Below are 22,420 nucleotides of genomic sequence, written 5' to 3' on the forward strand. Positions count from 1 at the left end.
ACTACCTCTGCAGTACAGTAATCCTGGATCTCTTACAGAGTATTTTTGCAAAGGCAAGAGACAGCACCAATGTGTGTAGTCCAGGCCTAAGGCATGTGTAGACTGCTATCACAAACCAAACTGTACAAGGGTTTGAGTTTCACCTGCTATATGTTTTTAGAGATATTTTAGAAAGTCAATCATCTTCGAATTTCTACACATCTCTCAAATTTGGGTGAAATTGGCCAAAATATTCAAAAGCTTCAAAGTTTTGAGACTAATTCACATACCATAATTCCCTTGAGCTTTTTTTTAAGTGGAGGGGGAGGTCATAATCAAAACATGTAAGAAACACAGCTCTACAGCTTTAGCAAAACTAAAGTAAAAGGATGGGAGTACATTTATACTTTGTTTCTTGTTCTGTTGGTTTTACCTAAAAAGAGAGCATGTAGCAACAAAGGGAGGTGAAGAGCCCAATCTTCTCTCACACTGTGATCCACTACCATCTCAGTCATGAAGATGACAGCAATATTGCACCTAGAAATTAAATCATATTATCAGTTTCAAATGTCTTGGAAATGGGAAGCAGTACAATGATGCCTATTTCTGAAGAAATAAACAATCTCTAAATTTTCAAATTTATTGCATTTCTTCCCAACATGATAATGCTGAAGCACCTTAGTTATGGTATCAAGCAGATAAGTACCCATTACTGAAAAAAACCCTATTATTGTCAATGCAAATTATGTAAAAAAGGAATTTCAGGATACACACAGCCTAGTTAGAATAAAAGATCAAAGCCCTATGAATAACAGGCACAAAGGCTTTGGAGAGAGAAATTTTCCTTTCTGTCTTAGTTGTTTCTTCAGTTTGATTCTTACCAGCAATGTCCTACATTGTAAATAGGCTTTCTGGTAGAAATCTGGTAGAGTTGAGAGCTTTTATTGCAAGTTAGTTTTTGCACTGGAAATCAGCAGAAATTGAATGTATGATTTTCAGATGTTCTGAGTGGTGGGACAGTTGAATTAGTGTTGGTCAACTAGTAAGAGGAAGCATCACACTGTCTGAAATGTCAGAATGAGAAACTGCTCACCTATGAAGGGGGCCCCGGGGTGTGATGGTTTCTGGGAGGTAGTCCACAAGTGGTGCCCAACATCCTCCATTGTAAGGCATAGGCAGGGGATGTGGCTGTTTGGTTTCCACAATATTCAGTAACCAGCTTGTATATGGAGAAACAGGATCGTCTGCATGGAAAATCATTAAAACAGAGTGCATAAAACCCAAGTCTGGTCACCCATTTTTGAGAAATACTAAAGTAGATTTTATGCTAACGTATCAGTTCAGTTGTTTGGAATAATATGATAAGATGCCATGATGTTTGCAAATTCCTGTGTTCAATAACGAGTGATGCATTTTTAATCCCTCTTTCATGCTGATGGAAATTAAAGAGATTCTAAGCAGACAGCGCTGAATGGTAGGAGCGGCAGCTGAATGCCTGCTGTCCCTTAGTAGCTTTGGATCCAGATCACAAAGCACCAAGCAACGGACTTTCTCTTCAAAAATGAGAGAAAAGTTCAGCCAACAAAGCTGCTGTCAGAAGCCATCTGCTGCAAGGAGCAGAGTACCAGTGACGCATTCTTGCAACTCCTCACCAGTACCCTGCTGAGCGATGCTACAAAGGCAAAGTTAAATGTCCTGAATTAGCAAGGAGGCATAAGGAATGCAAAAAACATCTTCAGGGCAATTTTGTTTCAACAGGGAAGAATTATCTCTTGAATTTCTCATATTTAACTTTGCTTCACTATGACAGCTGCTGTTTGTTAATGAGCATTAGGGTTTTTTCTTCCACCTGTTTATCTGCAATGATGTGGGTCAAGTAAGATGTGTCCAACAATTTCTGTCTTCTCTCAGCTGCACAGTTTTGTTAATCTCTTCTGTGTTTTGTTCCCTCTCACTCCTTTTGATTTTCCCACTGGTCAGTTTTTATTTCTGAGGTCTAGCAGTTTGCAATACACTGCTGTGGAAAGTCGCTTTTCCAGGTCTGTTCTTGACATACACCCAAACGTTGCCTTTTATGAATTTTTAATTAGTGTTAGTTTTTGCTCTGCTTTGTTTGTTTTTGTTTGGGGTTTTGTGGGCTTCTGTTTGCTTGTTTGTTTTGGTTTTATTTTGTTTCACTTTTGTATTTTAGGTAGGTTTGAAACTCTCAGCACTTTCTTTTTTTTTTTAACAGCATGCATCTGATGCTTGTCAGCTTTCCCACGGGAAAAAAAATTGTTTTGATGCCTACAAAAGTATCAGAGCTAGCTATTTCTAATGCACATCAATTCTTAGTTTTGAAAAAACATCTTCAGCCCAGATCTTCAGGAGACCTTTAACGCAGTAGCTGCTCCTCCAATTATTTCTAAAATGCAACTTTATAATTCCCATTCTTCAGTGCTGGTCTTTCAAGGAACATTTTAGACCTTTATGATTTAGACCTCTACTTAGATCCTCATCTGGAGGATGATTGTTTAGTTACAGATAAAGAACAAACTGACCTAATAATGTAGCAAAGTACAGCATTTTTGCATATTCATCTTCTAAGAATTAACCAGATAATGTTTGCCAGATGCTTTTCACAGGCACTACTTATTACTACCAATTTAAGTCTTTAACAGCATAGTGCTTCATAAAGTTCACACTGAGACTTAGATCTTCACTCATGTTTTCACAGGTTTATGTACAGACTGAAAAAGGAACAAAGAAGCACTTTGAAGCTTAACATGCAACCTTTATCCGAACAAAACGTTTTCTGTGCTGCAGAGTTATGTTCCCTGTTTATATCCTCAGCAATATATGTATGTTCAAGTAGACTGGAGAAAAGAGAGAAGCCATACAAGCAACTCCTTTGCAGCTTAATGGAAGTTGCATTATGTATCTTGTAGAATGACAAATGGTATAAGAATTGCTCTTTCTTATTAGAATTCTATATAAATGTCAGCAGCTAAGTAAAATGCATTTTATTTTACATCTAGGTATTCATATATTTGCTAAAGGAACCCCTAGGCGAAGCACACTTTGCATAAATATTCATGGTACTATGAAGCTTGCATGTACATGCAGGAAAAAACATTTGGGCACCGGCTTGAGGAGACATTCCAAAAGAGCAAAGAAAATTTCAGTATTTTTTAACCTTTTATTACTCTAAGCTCTTGTCAAAACCACCAACTTTTGAGGGTTGTTCTGATAATATAAATATTGTTTTGAAAGATTGTTAATGCAGACCAGATTAGCACCAGTGCTCCAGTTAACATCTGGCGAAGAATTTTTAGTAGCTGCAGCACTAGAAAACCACAAAAAACCCAAGACAAGTGTACTAAGACCTATTGAATTTAAGATGTTACAGACTTTTTTGTGTATTTAAATACTCAAGTTTGTACATACACAGTATTTTGTAAATATTGTGCTTCATAATTATGAATAATAGTTTCTAATATACATTTAATTATCCTATTGTATTATATTTGACAGTGTTTACATATTTTGCAGAAGAGTATTGCCAAAAATTACTTAGATTAAAGCATATTTAAAATCTTTACTTCTTATGTCAAAATACTGTTCCAAAATGGTGTCTGTAGCACCAAACTATTATGGCCTATATATTATTTGACCTGGTTTTCACAAGCCAGAGATGAAAGTCAATAACAAGGTCTTGCCTTATTTACATTCAGTTAGGGCCTAACTGAAATCTCTAAATTGTCTTCTTTACAATTCAATCAAAAAATGAAGCCAAGCAATCCAACTCATAAATTTTACACTGTTGTTCAATAGTTGACACTGTTTTTCTTTGGAATATCTGCTGAGCACCAAGTGTCTATTTATAGTCCATTTTGCAGAAATACATATAGAACAACAAGCGTGCTCAGGAGCCCTATCTCAATCTGTTTGGTAATACACATTTGCACAGTGTAGCCAGAAACTGGTTGCAGAGGGCATATAAAAGCTAAAGAGGAGATAAGATCTCATATTTGGAAGTTCCTGAATCTCTTTTCATGCTCATGTAACAGCACTTGATTTGGAGGGATATACTGGCAAATGACACAATTCAAAAGCACTTGCTATAATGCTCTTAGTTGGCTTTGTCATGTACAAAAGGCTCAATGTGTTACTATCCAGAGGATTCTCTGCTGCTGCCTTTTGTGAAGTTCTCTGGCCTTCAAATAGGTTTGAATGAGCCCAGATTAAACAAAGTAAATTAATTAAATGAGGTACGAAGGTAAAATAAGGACACTCCCTGTATGGTAAAGCTACATTTATTACATTTCTATTTGTAAAGAATTTAAACAGAGAGCCTCCGCCAGATATCAGAATGTTCTCCTCTCCCATCAAAACACCAGAAATTTCATCAAATTGAATAAAAAACTTACTTTTGTCATCATCGTAAGATCCTCCGGAGCTATTACTGTACCTTGATTCTAGTCGGGTATGTGCTCTGATTACATTACTGAACCTTCAAATACAAGGAAAAAATCTTCATTATAAACATACACTGACATCAAACATCTGGACTATATGCTTACTCTAAAAACAGAAAAAGCATTTCCTTAAGTATGCACTTTTATACAGGAGTTGACAGCTGCACTTTTACACAAGAGTAGACAGCAATGTGAATACAATCCTGTTTCTTTCCACGAAAGATTTTGCAGCTAGTTTCTGAGAAGTTCTAACAGCTTTAAAAATTTACCAAAGGGAAATTCTTATGCTGCAAACACGTGGTTTTCTTGAAGCAAGAAACTGCTAAGGCTGAACTGAATCCACAGCTAGTATTTTGTCACAGATCATGTTCATGGGTAAAATTCTCCCAACTTGCTAAAGCAGTAACTGACTGGATAGTCCAAAGCCAAACCCACACCAGGTATCAAGCAGGAAAAGCTTCAGCAGATCCCCTTTCCACAGGAGAATCCAGCAACTGCCAGGGCAGACCTAATAGAGAAGTTAAGGGCTATGAGAGCCAGAACAAACTGCTCTTAGCTGTCCTCGAATCTGCCGCAGATCTTTTTACTTTTTGCCAGCTAACTTTTATTCATGATCTCCTTTGACTTCCTCCACCTTGTGCTGTCAGGGTAACTAGGCCTGAAGTGGAGTGAGAGGAACCATACTGAGGGTTCACACACTAGTGATGATCTAAAAATATCACCACTTCTGCAAAGCTAGGAAACTAATTACAAATAACCATATATCAAATGAAACAAAACTGAAGGTTTTCTAGACAACATTCAATTCAATTTTTTACTAATGTGCATACATCTTAGTGCAGGGGATTTCACTATACATCAATGTATTACACTGTTTCCGAAGCACGTCTGTCTTGTAAGGATGCAATAAATTCCTTGTGCGAGTTACAAAAATGCATCATGAGCCATCTTAATACATGATATTCTATCTATGACCTTCATTATTTCATATGTCTTGATGCATGAAGTCAATATTAATGGACATTCTAAGACTGACACATTGGTTTTGAAATGCAGATGCACTTACAGCTTCCAGTTTCTTTGGTAACATAAATGCCAGCAATGAATTCAGGTAAATTATTTTCCATTTTTTTCTGAGGTGTCTTTCAGCAGGAACCAGAATACCAGAACTTTGTAATTTTCCTTTCATTTTTATCATATGGTCTCTGATAGATCTGAATACTAAGAACCTTTTTGGAGTCACATTTAAAACTTACATAAGACAAGAAACCCTGAAAACACAGTTAGATTGAAAGTACAGTAGGAGATGTTTGCTCAACTTGCCTGAAAATCAACTAAATAAAAATCTAACTTAAAACTATATAGCCATAAAATTTAGCTAAAGAATAATAAAAAAATAATTCAGAGGAAAAATGTTTTTATTTTCCTTTTGAGTACATTTCTAGTGCATATGCTGAAAACATCATTCACAGTAATATCTGCTTTACTATCAATTTGAAACCTTACTTAGTACTGCGTGCTATTTTTTACTGACATTTAAATTAGCAGACACATAAAACTAACCTGACAAAATGCTATTCATGTTTGTAACATATAAAAGGCAAGTAATGAAAAAGGTTCTGAAGTATAGAAAGGTTTGCCCACATAATTGTCTCTGTGCTCGGAGCCTACGGAAGATGGGTTGGACCACTGAAGTGATACTAGTGACTATTAGCAACAACAGATTAATGTAATACTAATGCACTTACTGACGAATGCTATTATAAGCTGTTCAAAGTTCTCTTACAAAACTAAGAGGGTTCCTGTGAGAGAAACAATACATATCTGTCTGTGCTCGAGGATCTGATGACCCTTAGGCTTTGCATTTATTCATTCGTCATTTTTCAGTATGTATCACAAGAAGCTAAAGTCTAAATTGAATATATGATTTCTAAGTAAAGTATTTTACATAGCTTTCCTCTGTGAGATATTTTATCCAGACAAAGGAGGTGTCCTTGTGGTCACGGATACAAAACTGCAAACTAAATTTTACTCACTGTCCATGAAATCGAAAGGTGTGATCAAAACTGATTTTTCATAAAGATTTGAGCAGTCACTATTTGATACACACTTTCGATTTTCTTTTTCCTTTGTGGATAATCCCTAAAAACCCATGATCTACTTAGCACGATTCAATCAATGTAGGTTCAACAGTTGTTTCTTTACAATGTATTATTAAACAACAGTCAGGAACTAGAATCCTGTGAATAGCTTTTTTAAAAAAACTTATACATACTAGGATAACACCATTTAGGATCAGGTTGAGCATCAGAGTTCCTCACAGTACAGTGCAGACCTTTGTCCAACATCTCACCCTTAGCCTAGGAAAACACATACATTTTGGAGAAAAAAACAAACCCAAACCACAAACCTTTCATCAGTCTCTTTCACCATTCTGTTCTCCTCTGCATCAGGAAAACTATCTTGGCCAGCTACAACAGTGTTACTGCTAGAGGTGGTTCCTGTGTATGAGATGTCAGTAAGAACACCTGTTACACACAGCAGACATTATTTGCAAAGCAATAAAAGACCATAACTTAAAGGGTTTTTTAGCAGCTACAGTCAAAGTGATCATCCTGCAAGTACTTGTACATATGAATGAACACTGTCACCTCTACAAACTAGGACCTGCTTGCATGGCTGAATGGTGTCGAGTTTATATGCTTTGAGGAGTAGATTAACATAGTAATGTTCTTCCACTCCTTAAACTAAGCTCATTCCAAAGTGACATAACCTATTGTTTTTCAAGAATTTGGCAAAACACTAACAAGGGTAAATATGGGGTTGGTTCTTAAGTATATTTGACTACTGCAGAGTGTAACAGAAAACACATTGAGGTCATACCAGAAGCTGCAGCTGAGGCTTTGTTGCTGGCAGCAAAACGGTAAAATGGAGGATTATCGCAGTGTTGGACTATTGGGTTCACTGGGTCAGTTTGCTGCAGCTCAAAAAGAAGCTCTTCCATTGTCTGAATAGTGTTATTGCGACACAGATATATAGCAACCTTTTTTATCTAGAGAAAAAAACAACAGTTATTAAACTCTGACTAAAGTGAATTTCCAAAGAAACCAATAAATGTTACAGTGCAGTACTGAAAGGATCCAGAATGCAACTGTTGCTCCCGGACAGACATCAAAACCACATACAATTCACACAGAAATAAAACTTTTCACCTTGACATCAACATCATTTTTCCAGCAGAGTCAATCTGTGATCTAATTACCTCAAAGTTTTTGCTTACCATTCACAATGAGCTGTTTAGGTATATAACTATATAACATACACATCTACAAAACTATAGCTGTAGCCACAAAGAATAAGCCAGGCTCTAAGTAGCTACTTATATCTGTAAGCAAAGTAATAGCAAATGGAAGAAAGGCAGAGTAATTGTGTACAAGACTTCATGTATCTGGATTTGAAAAATCTGAGAGTATCATTTACAGAAATTCTGGAAATTTCTATAAATCTTTTAACAAGACCTCAAAAGTTATTGTATGCATTGCAACAATAAGGGCTGTTGAGATACTGAGATCAAATTAGGCTGAATTCTTGAGAAAAAAACTCTGATGGCTATTAGAAGCAGACACTCTCTCCAACTCAAACCCATTTGATTCATTAAGTGCTGGAGCTGGTAGACCATATGGGGAAGCATCCCTCTGTGCTTGCCTGCTTGTTTTTAAAGATGCCCCTAAATAGATGCTTATAGGGGAGCTAAAATACTGGACTGAACTGCCTGTTGGCCTCACCAAGTATAACTGTTCTTATACTCTTAAATACTTCCATTAAAATAACTTCCTAATTGCTTCATTTTCCTCTTTCTCTCTTTTTTTTTTTTTGCTTAAACTAGAGAAAATGCACATATTCCATCTCTCTTTTACTCTACTGTGCTAAAAATTTCCCAGGGACTTTCCAGATACAAATCCATCTCCTTTCTGAGGCTCATTTCTGGTTGGGCTCACAGTGCCCTTTTCAGCTTCTCTCACCCCTGAAGGGGTCACACTAAGTCTTTGCTGAAGAAGTTTCTGAACTATAAACATTCTAAGAAATCTTTCAGTACATAACATGAAAGAATGGACTGCTCAGCAATTTGTACTGGGGCACTGGGAAAAAAATTCTTAAAGGAAACATAAGAGACAAAGCAATTAATTTAGTTGATGAAGAAAAAGATTAAAAATAAAGTGAGTCAGGCACGTTTTTGGTTTGAAGCTGGCTCCCTGCCAAGTCTCCAAACCTTACCACCATACAGGGAGAACAGATGGCTGAAGGCACAAAGCAGCTGGTGACTGCCTTGGGGTACAGGGGGCTCCAAAAGGAGATGGGTAAACTGGCAATCTTTCGACTCTGTGGTCTTTTGAGCCCAGGTGACCTGCAACAGTGCTGATAAACTGTCCAAATGATCTTTATTTGCTAGCATTATCTAGCAATCTGTATCTATTATTTAAAGGATAACATGGTAATGGAAGACGCATGTTTATGGTATCAGCAGTCTTGTGTAGTTAGCAGAGTTAGGTATGATTTCTTATCTGTAAACTCCAGGGCATTAGCAAAACACTGAGCAGATGCGTGTGATAAGCCTAGTGTATTTTCCTACTCCAGACAAAGCTATCAGTGAAGGGGTGACTCATAGGCACAGTCAGGCTTCCTACGGAAGCTGAAATTTTTTTCAGATTTTGCAAAATATGAGAATCAGACTTTTAACATCACAAAACACGGACTGTATGGCAGAAAACACAGGAACCTTGTCACCTGCTGCCACCAATGAAGACCTGAGTGTCTTGTTAACAGCTACTGGAAGCCTGGGAGAGAGGCCAGAAAAGTCCCAGAGGCAAAACAGGAGATGCTGAGCAGATGAAGCTGGATATGCCAAAACAGATTGCTCTACTGTCCTGGAGGAGGACAGAGCTGTGAGAGCCAAGACGTTGAGGCAAGGAAAGAATTTGAAGAAAGAAGTGCTCTGGGTGGGAGGGGGTTTGAGGTTGGCTGCTCAGAGCTGTGGGATGGCAACAGTTTTGGAGAAAGGAGGTGCTGAAAGCTTTGGGTTGGCAAGTGTCTAGAGGGGAGGATAATGTATGTGAGGGGCTCCTGGGCAAGACACGACAGGGTTAGCAGGCACCAGCCTGCTATTTAGGAGTCAGGCTGCAAATTTAGGTGTTAGACATATACTCAGCACAGGACTACTCCTTCCTCTTAGAAAACTGCCCCTATTCCTTTTGTAAGCTGACAGAAATTTAACAGCCCTCATTTCGTGTCTTATCTCTGTGCTTTCCACTTGTTCTCTGCCAACATAGCTCCTCCTGATGGAGACCACCTTTGGGCCTAATGCCATGTCTGTCACAGAGTGTAGGATCATTCAGGTTGGAAAGAACCTGGGAGGTCTCTCGTCTAACCTCCTGTTCAAAGCATGGTCAACACTGAATGGAGAGCCTCTGTCACAACTGATGGAAAGATCTTAATTACCCTCAAGATATTTGGGATCAACCCCTTTGTCTTCCTCTCATATAAACCTTGAGCTTGTTCTTACATCAACTCCACTGTCAAATTTTTCCTCTTTTGATTAGCGAGGCATATATATACACTGATTTGAGACTATAGAACAGTAAACTCTACAAATAAAACGAAACAAACAGGATGCCTATGGCACAATAACAACATCTTGAATATTTGTATGGGCTTTTATATTTTCTTTATTTCATTATGTATAGCAGTCATCTTAAGCACTTTAAGCAAACTATTATTTCAGCAACTCTAAATGAAGTATGTTTATGAGGATTTTTAGACAAGTTTCATCCCATTAATAGTAATTTTGAATGTAATTCAGGGAAATCAACAGAAAGAGGTTAACTTATAAAACAGCATATTGTAATTGTGCTGGAAAATTTACTAAATTTAGATTCTGTTTCACCCAGCAACTGAGCAATAGGGAACATGGGAATGGAACTATCCTGCTTTTCTCAGACAGCCCTCATTTTATTTTAACTGGAATAACAACAATATCCAACACAGTTTGAGTTGCATATTACAGGAACCATTATATAATTTATGACAGCCATCCAAAGGCAGAAGTTGATATGGTAAGCAGCTTATAAAGGTTAGCTATCTTCTGTCTCTTAAGATGTCCCACAGAAAGCCTTAGGTGGTTACAGGAGAACAGAATGCATCACTTTCTTAAAATTGCATGCTTTTCTGAAAGAACAGCTAAATATTTACAACAAACAAGCTAATAAGACCATAGCATGTTACGTCCCATTCATGATACAATATTCATTGTTTAACAGACTTTCAAAATTTAACTAATAGCTTTGTAAACTAATTGATTACTGAGAAAAAATATAAGCATTTAGTATTTTTACTTCTCTTCATTTTCCATTCAAGTTATTTAACCGCAGAACAGCCATTCTGTCTTTTTAATAAAAAATTAACTATATATATATAAATTGCATATTTTTATGAAAGTCTGTAATGAAAAAATATCTCTAATATTTTTCTCAATTCATTCGGGCAATTTATGACCCGTCTCTGCTATCGTCCCCATACACTGACATGCAAAGTTGCTCTTTGCTTGGAAGAAGCCCATTTCCTACTTGACATGAGGTGTGCTCCACTGCTGAAGACTGAGATTTGAAGTACTCAATTCCTGTCTTTAATTTCAGTTTTTTGGTTCTTTTATCCCTGACATTTAATTTTGTACAGTGTGCTAAGCAATGTGTTGATATTTCTTATTTTTGATACATAAATTAATTTTCTGCAGGTGATAGCTGTTTTCTTTATTAAAACCTGTGTAAATAACAGCAAATAAAATAAAGTGCAAACACTTACATAAGGTAAGAGGATGGTATCACTGCTAACACCACACAAACTAATGAGAAACTGCAGCGTTATCCTAAGGTTGTTACTCCATTTTTCATTGTTGGCCAAAGCATTCCAGACATTTTCCATCTCCGGTCCGGGAATTTCATCTCCATACTGCAAAGAATCATAAGCATACATTTCTTGAAATACAAAGACTTCCAAACTAAAGCATGCTCTTTTAGAGCATTTTCTAATGCAAAATCTACAGTCAGATGATGTAAAAAGTTACAAAACATTATCTTCAAAATCTATCTGACAGACTTCAGAGTATAAATTCTATTTAATAGCATTTAGGTTCCGATCCACAGGACTTAAATCACAAAAAAAAATAAAAAATAAATTCTTAAGGAATATAAATTCAAAAAGTGAAAACCAAGCAGTTTATTAAGTTTCATCTTTACATTTGTCAAGTAACCAAAGTTCTGCATGTTTGTGCTAAGTGCTTCAGTCTTTACAGTAGTCAACAATTGGGAATCTCTCTTCCCAGTAAATCCTAGGAGAATTAAGCATTTTATGGGCCTTTGCTTTCACATTGGAAATGAGCAATTTTTACTCTCTTTTGCAATACACAGTTATAGAAATTACTCCCTTTTGTCCAGTCAATCAAATATTTAGTCCACGCATCCAGTTATGTGGGAGTCTAGAATTGAAACCGTTCTGTTTCCTATGTAAAATTTTTGCCTCCCACTTTGAGAAGTCTGCCCAGGCTGAGATTCTACTAGCAGAGGAGATGCAATCTCCAGGTCATGCTATCCTACTGAAAATGATATAATACATATTAGCTACATCTACACTGTCACTGATATCTATATATACTGTCATCTATGCTGACACTTCCAGATGCCAGTCCCTTTGTCACACACATAGCCCCAAAACTAGGTCAAACCATATGGTTTCAAGCAAGCATACTTAATCACTCTGGAACCAAGACTTTGTGTGGTTTTGGAAGCAACTTACTCCAAGGACTGCTGCTGACAGGCAGTCGGGATGGGACTGCATCACACTTGTTTTCAACCCAAAAAATTCCACTAACAATATCCTAGAGACTCCATCCCATCAGATTATTCAAAGCCACTATCGTGCCCTGCATATGCAATGGATATCAAACAAACATGCTGGTGGGCTGAAGCGCAGTCCCCACATTACTTCAGATGTGGTCATATGACAAAACACACACAAAAAAATTACTATGTTTTCCTTAGAGGTCCTCAGTATGAGGTAAGATTCAGAATCAACTGCTATGTAGTGTGGAACAGACAGTCTGCTTGAGAGAGGATTAACCCTGAGCAGGTTAGGAAATACGAACCACTCTGTCTCATATGACGTAGGTACCAGGCATTTCTTTCTAGAGTTTACGTATTTAGCAGATTAGATGCATCTACTAAATCTGCTAGAAGCAGTGCCAGAGAAGGCATTGCACACTAGTAGGGCAGCCTGCAACTCAGCAAAGAGAAGGTAAAAATGGATTCTCAGTATCTTCTCCAACAGCTCCTTAGGCATTTTACATTAAAAAGTTACTAGACAAAAGGTCCCTGTCCTTTATCAGGACCTGTGATGTAAAATACTTTCCATTATGCAAAAAAAATGCTTTAACTAGCACTTTAGAAATTTATACTCATTTAACCCTTTTCTCTTTTCTAAAGAACATGTAAGTGTTTCCTAGAAAGTACAAGAGTTTCAGTAGGACAAATTCCAGGTGCTTATTCTCACCCCCAAATAAACTTTCATCTGCTGCCTTACACATTAACCCAGGAGGTGATATATGAGGGAACTGAACTTAGAACCCCCATTAGTACTCCTTAATGCTCTCACTATTAAGGTGGGTTTTTTTTAAAGGATGAAACACTCTTTGTCCATGTTTAGAAAGATAACAGTTTTAGCATTGTCCTTAAAAATCTCTTCCAGTGCAAAATTATTGGTATTGGAGGGAAGGGTTTTACAGGTTGGTTTCTTAGTTTGATTTGCTTTTTTTACCTTGGCTGTCATATACATGAGATTATTAAGGACCAGTGAGGTGGCCTCAGGTGAGCCCCAGCCATTGCCCTTTAGTCCGCCTGTGGCTGCTATTTCCCCATCCTTGTCCTTCAGTTCATCTTCTGGAGTGGTAGGGCTTGAACCAGGGAGGAGCAGTCTGTTGTCTACAAGTTCAATATTATGAAGCCATGGTAGCAGATACGCAAGCATGATCTGTCTTCCATTTGGATGTGTAGTTGGAAATCGCTGGCTTACCTCTAAAATAGTAAAGAGTTGAAAAGGACAACATATTAATTTAAGGAGGAAACCTTAAATACACTGTTTAAATCACATTTCTGACGTTTGTTAGACAACCTGATGTTTTTTAACTTGCACACCACTAGCATACAAAACCATGTATTTGAGCTTCCTGAAGAGAAACATTGCTTTAATATTCCACAACAGCAAGCAACTGGTCAGGTCTTCTCTCCAAAATAACTAACATAGTCTAGGCTTAGACACAGAAAGTCACCCCTTTTACTGTGCCATATTATGTATTAAGTGAAGTGGATGTCAATAAAAAGGAAAAAGGGTAATTAAATTACTGTTGGTTATTCTACAATTCCAAGAACTTCTAGAGAATTAGAATTAACATACAAAAGTGTTCTGCAGAATTGCATATGTCCCATTGGCCTCCAGGTTTCCAATCTATAGTTTAAATATTAAGGCATTTATTATACCGAGTTTACAAAAGCCATCTTGCATATATTGGGGTATTATTTCCTATGGGAAGGCCTATAAAATTCAGTTGGCTGTCAGTCCAGGAGTGCTTGTATACAGCACTTTTATATAGTTTATAGAAAAAGAACTGGCACTGTAAGGTAAAGGGATTTGGAAAATCTGGGATAAGAAATACAGCTTCCTGCCAAAGTGAACCACATTATTTCTCTTTACCAGAATTCTTCTGTACAATCAGTAGAGTAAACATTTCCTTTCTTTAATTGCTGCTTGGTTTTTAAAAATCTTGAAGACACATACTGTTGTCTCTCCTTATGATTCTAGATGTATACAGAAAGAGTCTCTGACTTGGACTGTATATGAGAGTTTTTTTAAATGATACAGTCACTACAGCAACATGAATAGACGATAACAGTAATAATGAACAACATTTACTTAAGGATAAATGAGCCATCAGAATTTTCTTACATCAGCTATTTATAACTCATAGTATCTTGGGCACTGAGAAATGGATGATGTGCCTTTACCCTCCCTCCAGCCCCTACAAACTTAGTAAAAAAAACATAAATGGATTTTAAGAGCCACTAAGAATTCCCATAATTACAGACATTTTTGTTCTGTTACTTAAAAACTAGAGTAATACATTAGATTAATGAAAACAGACAGATATGTCTCAAAACATCATTGTTCCCAGGAATGGTTTCAGAGTGGGTATATTCTGAATTGTGCTCTTGCAGGTCTCATTCTTTAACATTTTTCTCAGTAACTCTGAAAAAATGTATTTCTGATAAAATTAAAATAACGCTGAGACATGCTTATGTGGCAAATAACAGAAGGTAGAGATCACTTAAGAGTCATTCAAATAATTGGTAAAACTGGACACAGGCAATCAATTTGCCCAAAATTAAAGTCATGTTTATATAAAATGAAGAATTATATCCTCACAAGCATCATCTCTATAAATGCATGTGTAAGAGGAATCACATGAGAACCCATTACAGTAGAGTTTGCCAATGTAATTTTAACTCGTTCAGGGCACTTGTAATTTCAAAGTTACCCTAAGATCTCATAAGTGGAACAGAGTCCCCAAACAGGGCTTCTGTACTTCGCATAAGTACTTCTAGGAAATATATATTGTATTCTTTAATCTGAACCAGAATAAAAACAGGTCAGGTTAAATTTACAAACAGAATTGTGGTTCAAAATGGTAGCAGTATACCATTTGTACAAACATGTAAAGCAGATAATATGTCAAATAAATATAGGTACCTGAAAAAAGTGGAAGGGTAAGTTCAGGATACATCCTTGCTAGTTCATATGAAAGAAGGGCAAGTGAGACACTGTAAAGAGGTGGCAGTGGACCATGTGTCCCATACAAGATACTGCCTGGTCTTTGCTCAGCTACCTTTTTTGAATAAACAAAAAGTTTTGATTCAAGGATCTACAAAAGACAAAAAAAAAAAAAAGAAATGAGACAAAACTTCATTAATTCATAAAATGTCAGCATTTCAAGTTTAGCTATCAGAGAATGTTCTATATGCTTCACAGTATACTCTCCAAATATGAAAGACACCATAACATTCATTTTTATATAAATATTCCCATAAGTATTTATAGCCAAGACAAAACTGATTGTTTATTTTCAAAACAAAACTAAAATGCAAATAAACAGTGCTTTATAAGAATTTCACAAAACAGCCTTCAAAGATAGGAGGACAAAAAAAGTAGCTGATACGTGCCTGCATAAGTTGCATGGAAATTTCATAAATCTCTCTGTTGGTGTCAGATGCCTTGAACAGCACCAAGTTTAAAAGTGTCACTATATCAAAAGGATAGTTCCTAGAAGAATAAACAGTACATTTTTGTGAATGTTGGTGAGGAGTTCAGATTATATTCACTCTAATTTACTATGGAATATGGTCTAAAGAAAATGTCATCTTTCTTTTCTCTGTTATACCATCATAATATGTGAAAGGGAGCTCGTATGAATACATGCTGCTTGATCAAAGGGCCATCTGGAGAATGGGAAGAAAGAAAGGATTATTTGTAATTACCTTAGACTAATGCTTAGGAATGCATTGAGTTATCCACGTGAGAAAGGCAATACCTGTGTCTATAACTGTCAATTCATTTTAATTTATGACATAAACTGTTAACAGAACAGGCCAACACCCATGAAATAAAACAGGTAACATGAAAATTTCCAGGGATAAAGTACTTCTCGAGAGAAGCTGCAATTAAAACAGTCCCTTTGGACAAAAGACACTATTTCTGACATGAACATTTTGAGGTGTTAGACAATTCTATCAAAATTGTTTTCAAACAATAAACACGAACTGATTGAAAAAGTCCATTATCTATAAAGTCAACTTCAACGGTAGGGTTAAACATATCAAAGTGTTAACTTAATGAAAATATTGACAGAGAGGAATTCCCATGTCACAGCATTTGGATTTTCACTAAAATAATTTTCCTTTTTGTCCTGTTGATTTGTAAATGCACTTGATTCCATTGTGAACCATCAATTTCTCATCCTAGATTTCAGCTCCTGGATGGCTGCAGAATGCCAACTTGGACTTTTTAATATGGCACATACATGTGTACTATGGGACATTCTTGGTAATTCCAAACTAGCTGCAATCCATGCTCTACACCTGTCACTTTGACCTTCAACTAAGTTTAAAAAGTAAATTTAAAAAAAGAAAAAAAGAAGGGAAGTAGCTTTTTTGTAGAAAGTCAGACGGGCATCATCAATGAGATACATTACTGCTCATGTTACTAGTAGTTTAAGCAGTGGCCTCCTGATACATTTTGATAGATGATAGAGGAAAAACTATTAACAGCTTTCAAATATGAATAAAAATTCTCAACTTGCTAGAAATAGGACTTTCTCTTCAAAGTAAATCATGCAGATCATACTCTCAATTTTTACTGTAGTATGGGAAATTACAGTAATATTTTATTGTAAGTATGGGAAAGATTAATTTTTAGGACACAGTGGCATAGGTAACACAACGTAAGGAAAAAAGACTGGCTTAAAACCTGATATTTTTCTGTGTTTGTTAAATAAAAAGCATCCCTTAACATAACTGAATTTGCAAATGCAAAAATCCACTCATATTTTAAAAATCTCAGTATAATTCAGTTTCTAGTCTATTTGCTCCTGTAAGAACAGAAGAATTCTGCAGATAATTCTAAAATATTTGATTTGTTTTGATTTGCTATATGCCAAGTATTTCTATATTGAACTATCATGGTCAGATATCTTGCCAAATTATTTTTGTAGAGAGTAAATTTTCAGATGTATTTTAATTAGATGCAAATTACTGCATTATTGAATTTCTCTATAAATTTTGTCTTCAAAAAATTAAAAAAGGATAGATTTTTATGAAGACCTGACACAAAAGCAGTATTTCTATTCATGTCTTCTTGTACCTCGTGCTTGCTCAGCGTTTGCAGTAATGATACCAGTTGACAGAAAAATAACTAAACAAATCAAATGAAAGTCAGAAAAAGAACATGACTTTGTAGATAACAAGAAGTAAAAAAACAATGACTTTAAAGCTATTAACATTTAAAACATTTTTTTCCTTTTATAAATTAAATTAAAAACCATGCCAAATCTTTTGAAACCAGATTTATGACCTTGGCCTTATTAGCCATCAGTGTGCTTGTAACAAATGTGGATAGAGCCTTTCCCAAATCTTCGTTTGCGAAGCCTAGGCATGGAGGGGGGGGATGGAGATTTATGACCTACATTCATGTGGCTATTTTCTATCTTCCTGAGCAAAACAGCATCAAAATAACACAGATTTCAAATGTACATACAGTAAGAGCATCTTCTACCAAAGACATCACTTTGTTTTCAGACTCATGAAAATAAAGTGTTACAGTCCCCAAGAACTGTTTGAGAAGATATAACATAAGAGTATGACCAAGAAGCCTTTACAACAGAAGCTGAACCTCCAGTTTTCTTTGCATTTGAAAGCATAGATTTATAGATTAATTAATACCTGCTTCCACACACAGTTGCAATGGCTTTGAAACATCCAGAGGCAAGCTGGTATGATCCCGTATAACACCGATCTATAGCCCAGTTGAAGAGATTGATTTGATCAGGATTCAGTTCCAGCAAGAGGACTACAACTTCACAACCAAGCTGATGAACCTGAGCAAATGTTGAAACATAATTAATGGGCTCAGATATGTTCGTTCTCTAAATTGTTTAGAGTGACATAGGCAAAATGGGGACAACAGAGAATTCAAATACATAAAAAGAAATCACAAAATTTATAATAAATTTATTTTAGGGCAGAGTTGAAATGTGACTGAGGTTTCAATACTCCTCACTTGAAATAAAATTCTATGTACAAAGATTACATGAATGAAATAAATTTTCCAGAATTAATATAAAGTTTCCAAAGTACAGCAGAGAAAAAAGCAGAGTCTTTGGAAAATCTATGACATTTGATAGGTGTTCTTGGGCAACTTACATTTATATCGATTAACTGACTTAACTGACTTCCTAATTCCTGAGAATTTCACAGTGACACGTCTTCATGTTTATTCTTCTTTTGACTAATGCAGAAGCAAGGCAGACAAAGAAAGATACCTTTTGCAAGCCCAGGGGTATGAAACTTGTACGTTTAATCCAACTACACCATACAATCTAACAACTCTCCATAAAGACCTTGTGTCACTTTATCCTATTACCATCACTGCTACAAACACAACACAAGTAAGGTTTGGATTGTATAAGATACTACTGGAACACCAAACACTAATGCCTATTAATATTTTGTCACTAAGTGTAGCTATGTACTTGTAAAGACTGCAAATGACGATTATTGTTAATGGACCAGGTAGGATCCTTCTCATCTAAATCTGAACTAGTTGTATAGGCAACGTGGTTTAGTTACAATCCTTCATTACAGGGATTAATCATGAACTGAAGTGATTAGCTTAGGGAAAAGAAATTTGACCTATTTATCCTAATCAACTTCCTATACTAACCTATATCCTCTAGCTGCTTCACATACATTTAGGTTTTGCTGTTTGCCTTTTTTAGCAATCACAGTCATGTGTGCTGGTATGACACTTCTAGGGAGAACAGCAGATCAAAGTGCAAGGTACCGCAAAGAGAAAGATCGTTCTCTCTCCACTTGATATAAATCTCCAATCTACTCCTTGTTAATCAAAAAGACAGTTCAATTAGCTATAAATGCAGAATTATGACTGTGTAGTTACTAAGTCAAAGCCCATCTTCACAGAAATGGAGGAGAAAATGGCAAGAATAATCTATTATATGTTCTTTAAAAAGAAAAAAAACACCTTTCCTTTTCTGAATAATTTTTTTCTTCACTTATTTGCAAGACTTAACCCACACAGCTTTCACTAAGATTTGTTTTATCAGCATCTATGTTACCAAGCAGTAACAGATTTTTAGAATGTATACAGTCATAGTTCTTACAGTCACAAACTCTTTAGTCACCCAGTTACAGACATTAAAGTTATTCATCAGTGTTGTATTTTGGTGAGTACTTACACGTAAATCTTGACAAGCCAGAATGTTATCAAGCCATTTGTAAAGATATCCATCAGGGGAAAGACCAACATTATCAAACACAGGTCCACAGCAGAGCACTGCTGACATGGCCTAGAAACACACGAAACTTTAGTTGCCCAAAAAAGTAACATAATGCACCTTTCAGAATTATTTTAGCTCAGATCCAGGTTGACAGGACTGCCACTTGTTTTCCATTTTGAGGGAACTATAGTGAAAATGGTAACAGATGACTTTGCTAGAATTCAATAATTATGTTGCTATAGGCTGTATTGGATTCAAGATCATGCTCAGTTTAAACATTTTGGAGGGAATACTATTGCCCAGCTTCCCAAGATACATTTTGTCATTTTACCCAGTCTTCACAAATCAAGCTACAAAAGCAGTTAAAATATACTCAGATGTTTCAATATATTTCTGCAAAAATTAAAACTGTTTTACAGAAAGTGATGCAGCTTATATAAGTACATAAGTTACTTCTTTATGCAGGGGAGTTACAACTAGTTTTGGCACAAAAGTATATCTTTACTGGACATGTCACCAGGCAAGTATTGGAGAAAGTCCTGAGATGTACACTTGTATAGATTCAGTATGCTGAGATACTGAATTTGGTACTACACTTAATTTCAGAGCCTAAGATCCTCTTGCTGAATCTGATAATCTGTTAATGAACAGCTAACTAAAATTTTAAAATACCTTCTAGTTTTGAAAATAATTAGCCTTGAAAAGTGTTGACAAAGAAAAAAATAGATAACTTCAGTGCTATACTGTATGATACCACTGTACATATACATATGAGCGTACAAGTTTGCATTGAATATGCCAATTCAAATTTCTGTGAAATAAAAGGAAATAAACCCCACAACTACTTGCATTTTGACTGAAAAGCTGCTGTTACCGATTTGGACAGTGAAACTTTATTACCTTTAATGCACAATACTGGTATCTTGTAATCTGATGATTTCTATCACTGTAACGGTCCAGTGGTGTGAACATAATACTGAAAGGTCCTGCCCACTGACTGAATAAGATGAACAGGTGATGCCTCAAGCTCTGCTGAGGGAAGAGAAATCTCCTGTGGTGAACTAAGTGAACAGAAACAGAAACAGTTGTGACTTGTTAATACTGAATATACATTCATGTGGCATAATGATATCAAATGAATATAAAATTTCTATAAAAAGGGAGGTTTTTTATATGTTCAATATATACTTACTTCAGAGTATCTAAGCTCCTTTAAAAATCTAATGAAGGGAGTAAGATGCATCTTATTTCTAAGAGCCTTCAGTTCTGAATTAATTGGTAGTTATACAAACATGTATATCTGACTTTAGAAAAGCATGCAAGAACCTAATTATAAAATCAGGGGTTTCACTGCCTTTCCATTCCTTTCATGGTAAATATTTACTTGTTTTTTCCAATCCTTTAAATGCAAGCCTAAACAATACATACATCTTATTCTAATACACTAATAGCTAGGGAAATAAATAGAAGAAACTTGGTGCCTGTTTGTTTACGACAAAGATGTGGTATATGTTCTGAACAGCCAAATTACCTGAGCAAGTGAAAAAATATCTATGAATTCTTAACCATGTGGGGGAAAAAAAGAGAATTCTTTTAAACAATAGTTTTAAGTCCCCTCAGCAAAACATGATGTCAGAGGCCGTACTATGTTTATTGAAGAGACTGGCAAACTGCTACTAGCCAATTATTTTTCACATGGAAATTGTGGTGGAGGCCAATAAAGTTTAACTAAACAATACTTACGCAAATCAGCATGAACAATGGCTAAAAGTGATAGATGATAAACATTTGTTTGCTAGGAGCTGTTATGGCTTTGTTAGTTATTGATACATTTTAAAGCTGTCTTGTTAGTAGAAATATATCTCTGAATTATTGAAATGCATTAAGTTCTTATTGTATTCTCTCAAAGCATACAACATGACTTTCATTGTGGAAAATTCATACAACATGCAGTCATTGGTCATGCACCTTGTAGAATGTCAGAATGAATGCAAAGAGGAAGGGCTTTGCAAAATAAGGGCTCATGGCAAAGTAACTACTAAAGAAATACTGTATTGGTAATGAACATCATGTAGAAGAGAAATAAAGGAAAGAAATTCAGTATTCTGTTTGCTGTTGGTAGTTAAGAACTTGACATCATTCAGTTCAAAGAGATTTTTTTAGAGAGTAACAGGGATGAAATTTTTTCTTTATTTTGTTTAACTATTATATATTTTCTATGCAACTATACAACTTTGAAAAAATTTACGTATTGGAAACTTACATATTGGAAACTTACATATTGGAAACAGCATTTGTACATTATTTATTCCCTCACTTTCCTCTTTTGAATTCCTTTGTACTTGTTGCTACCAATGTCTTGTCATAGATGATCTGGACATAATGATCATAGACAGACTGAGTAAGCTGCAGACCTCATCGTTCAGTAATTACATAGAGGTCATTAAAGCAGAGGTGGTTTTTTCTTCTTTGCTAATGGAATTACATTATATTTCTGAAGTGATCTTGCAATATATAAAAAGCGTGAATTCAACAATAGAAATCTTGGTGATACAACTGGACTCAGGTAATATGGTCTCAACACCTCGAGCAAGTTTTTCACTACATTTAATACTGTACATTTTCTGCACCTACCTATATTCTTCAATGCCTGTCAGAGTTTATGAAGAATCTGGCAATCAAGTCAGAGGGAAGAAAATAAGGCCTTATTTCAAAGAAATCTCGAGTCATTAAGGGTCACAGACAATTTCTTAGCTGGGCTTTTAAAGAGTTGATTATTATAACTGACTATTACAAGCTTCATCAAGCTTTACTGTTT

At 35.8% G+C, this 22,420-nt stretch overlaps 1 protein-coding gene across 8 annotated transcripts in view; it reads right to left on the bottom strand.

The window, feature by feature from the left end:
* Window positions 1-22,420, bottom strand: part of FRY (FRY microtubule binding protein) — a 234,520-nt gene that overhangs the window by 51,424 nt on the left and 160,676 nt on the right. For all 8 annotated transcript variants that reach the window (XM_027651378.1, XM_027651367.1, XM_027651340.1 and 5 more), the window contains 12 exons: window positions 20,503-20,663; window positions 19,561-19,671; window positions 18,029-18,183; window positions 15,755-15,854; window positions 15,285-15,456; window positions 13,299-13,555; window positions 11,292-11,438; window positions 7,320-7,488; window positions 6,847-6,937; window positions 4,389-4,471; window positions 1,073-1,223; window positions 413-516 (listed from right to left, as the gene is read on the bottom strand). In XM_027651378.1, the coding sequence (XP_027507179.1) occupies window positions 413-516; window positions 1,073-1,223; window positions 4,389-4,471; window positions 6,847-6,937; window positions 7,320-7,488; window positions 11,292-11,438; window positions 13,299-13,555; window positions 15,285-15,456; window positions 15,755-15,854; window positions 18,029-18,183; window positions 19,561-19,671; window positions 20,503-20,663 (1,701 nt within the window). The remainder of the gene's footprint in view (window positions 1-412; window positions 517-1,072; window positions 1,224-4,388; window positions 4,472-6,846; window positions 6,938-7,319; window positions 7,489-11,291; window positions 11,439-13,298; window positions 13,556-15,284; window positions 15,457-15,754; window positions 15,855-18,028; window positions 18,184-19,560; window positions 19,672-20,502; window positions 20,664-22,420) is intronic.

Source organism: Corapipo altera, unplaced genomic scaffold (assembly GCF_003945725.1).
Source record: "Corapipo altera isolate COAL_440 unplaced genomic scaffold, ASM394572v1 0, whole genome shotgun sequence".
Lineage (NCBI taxonomy): Eukaryota > Metazoa > Chordata > Aves > Passeriformes > Pipridae > Corapipo > Corapipo altera.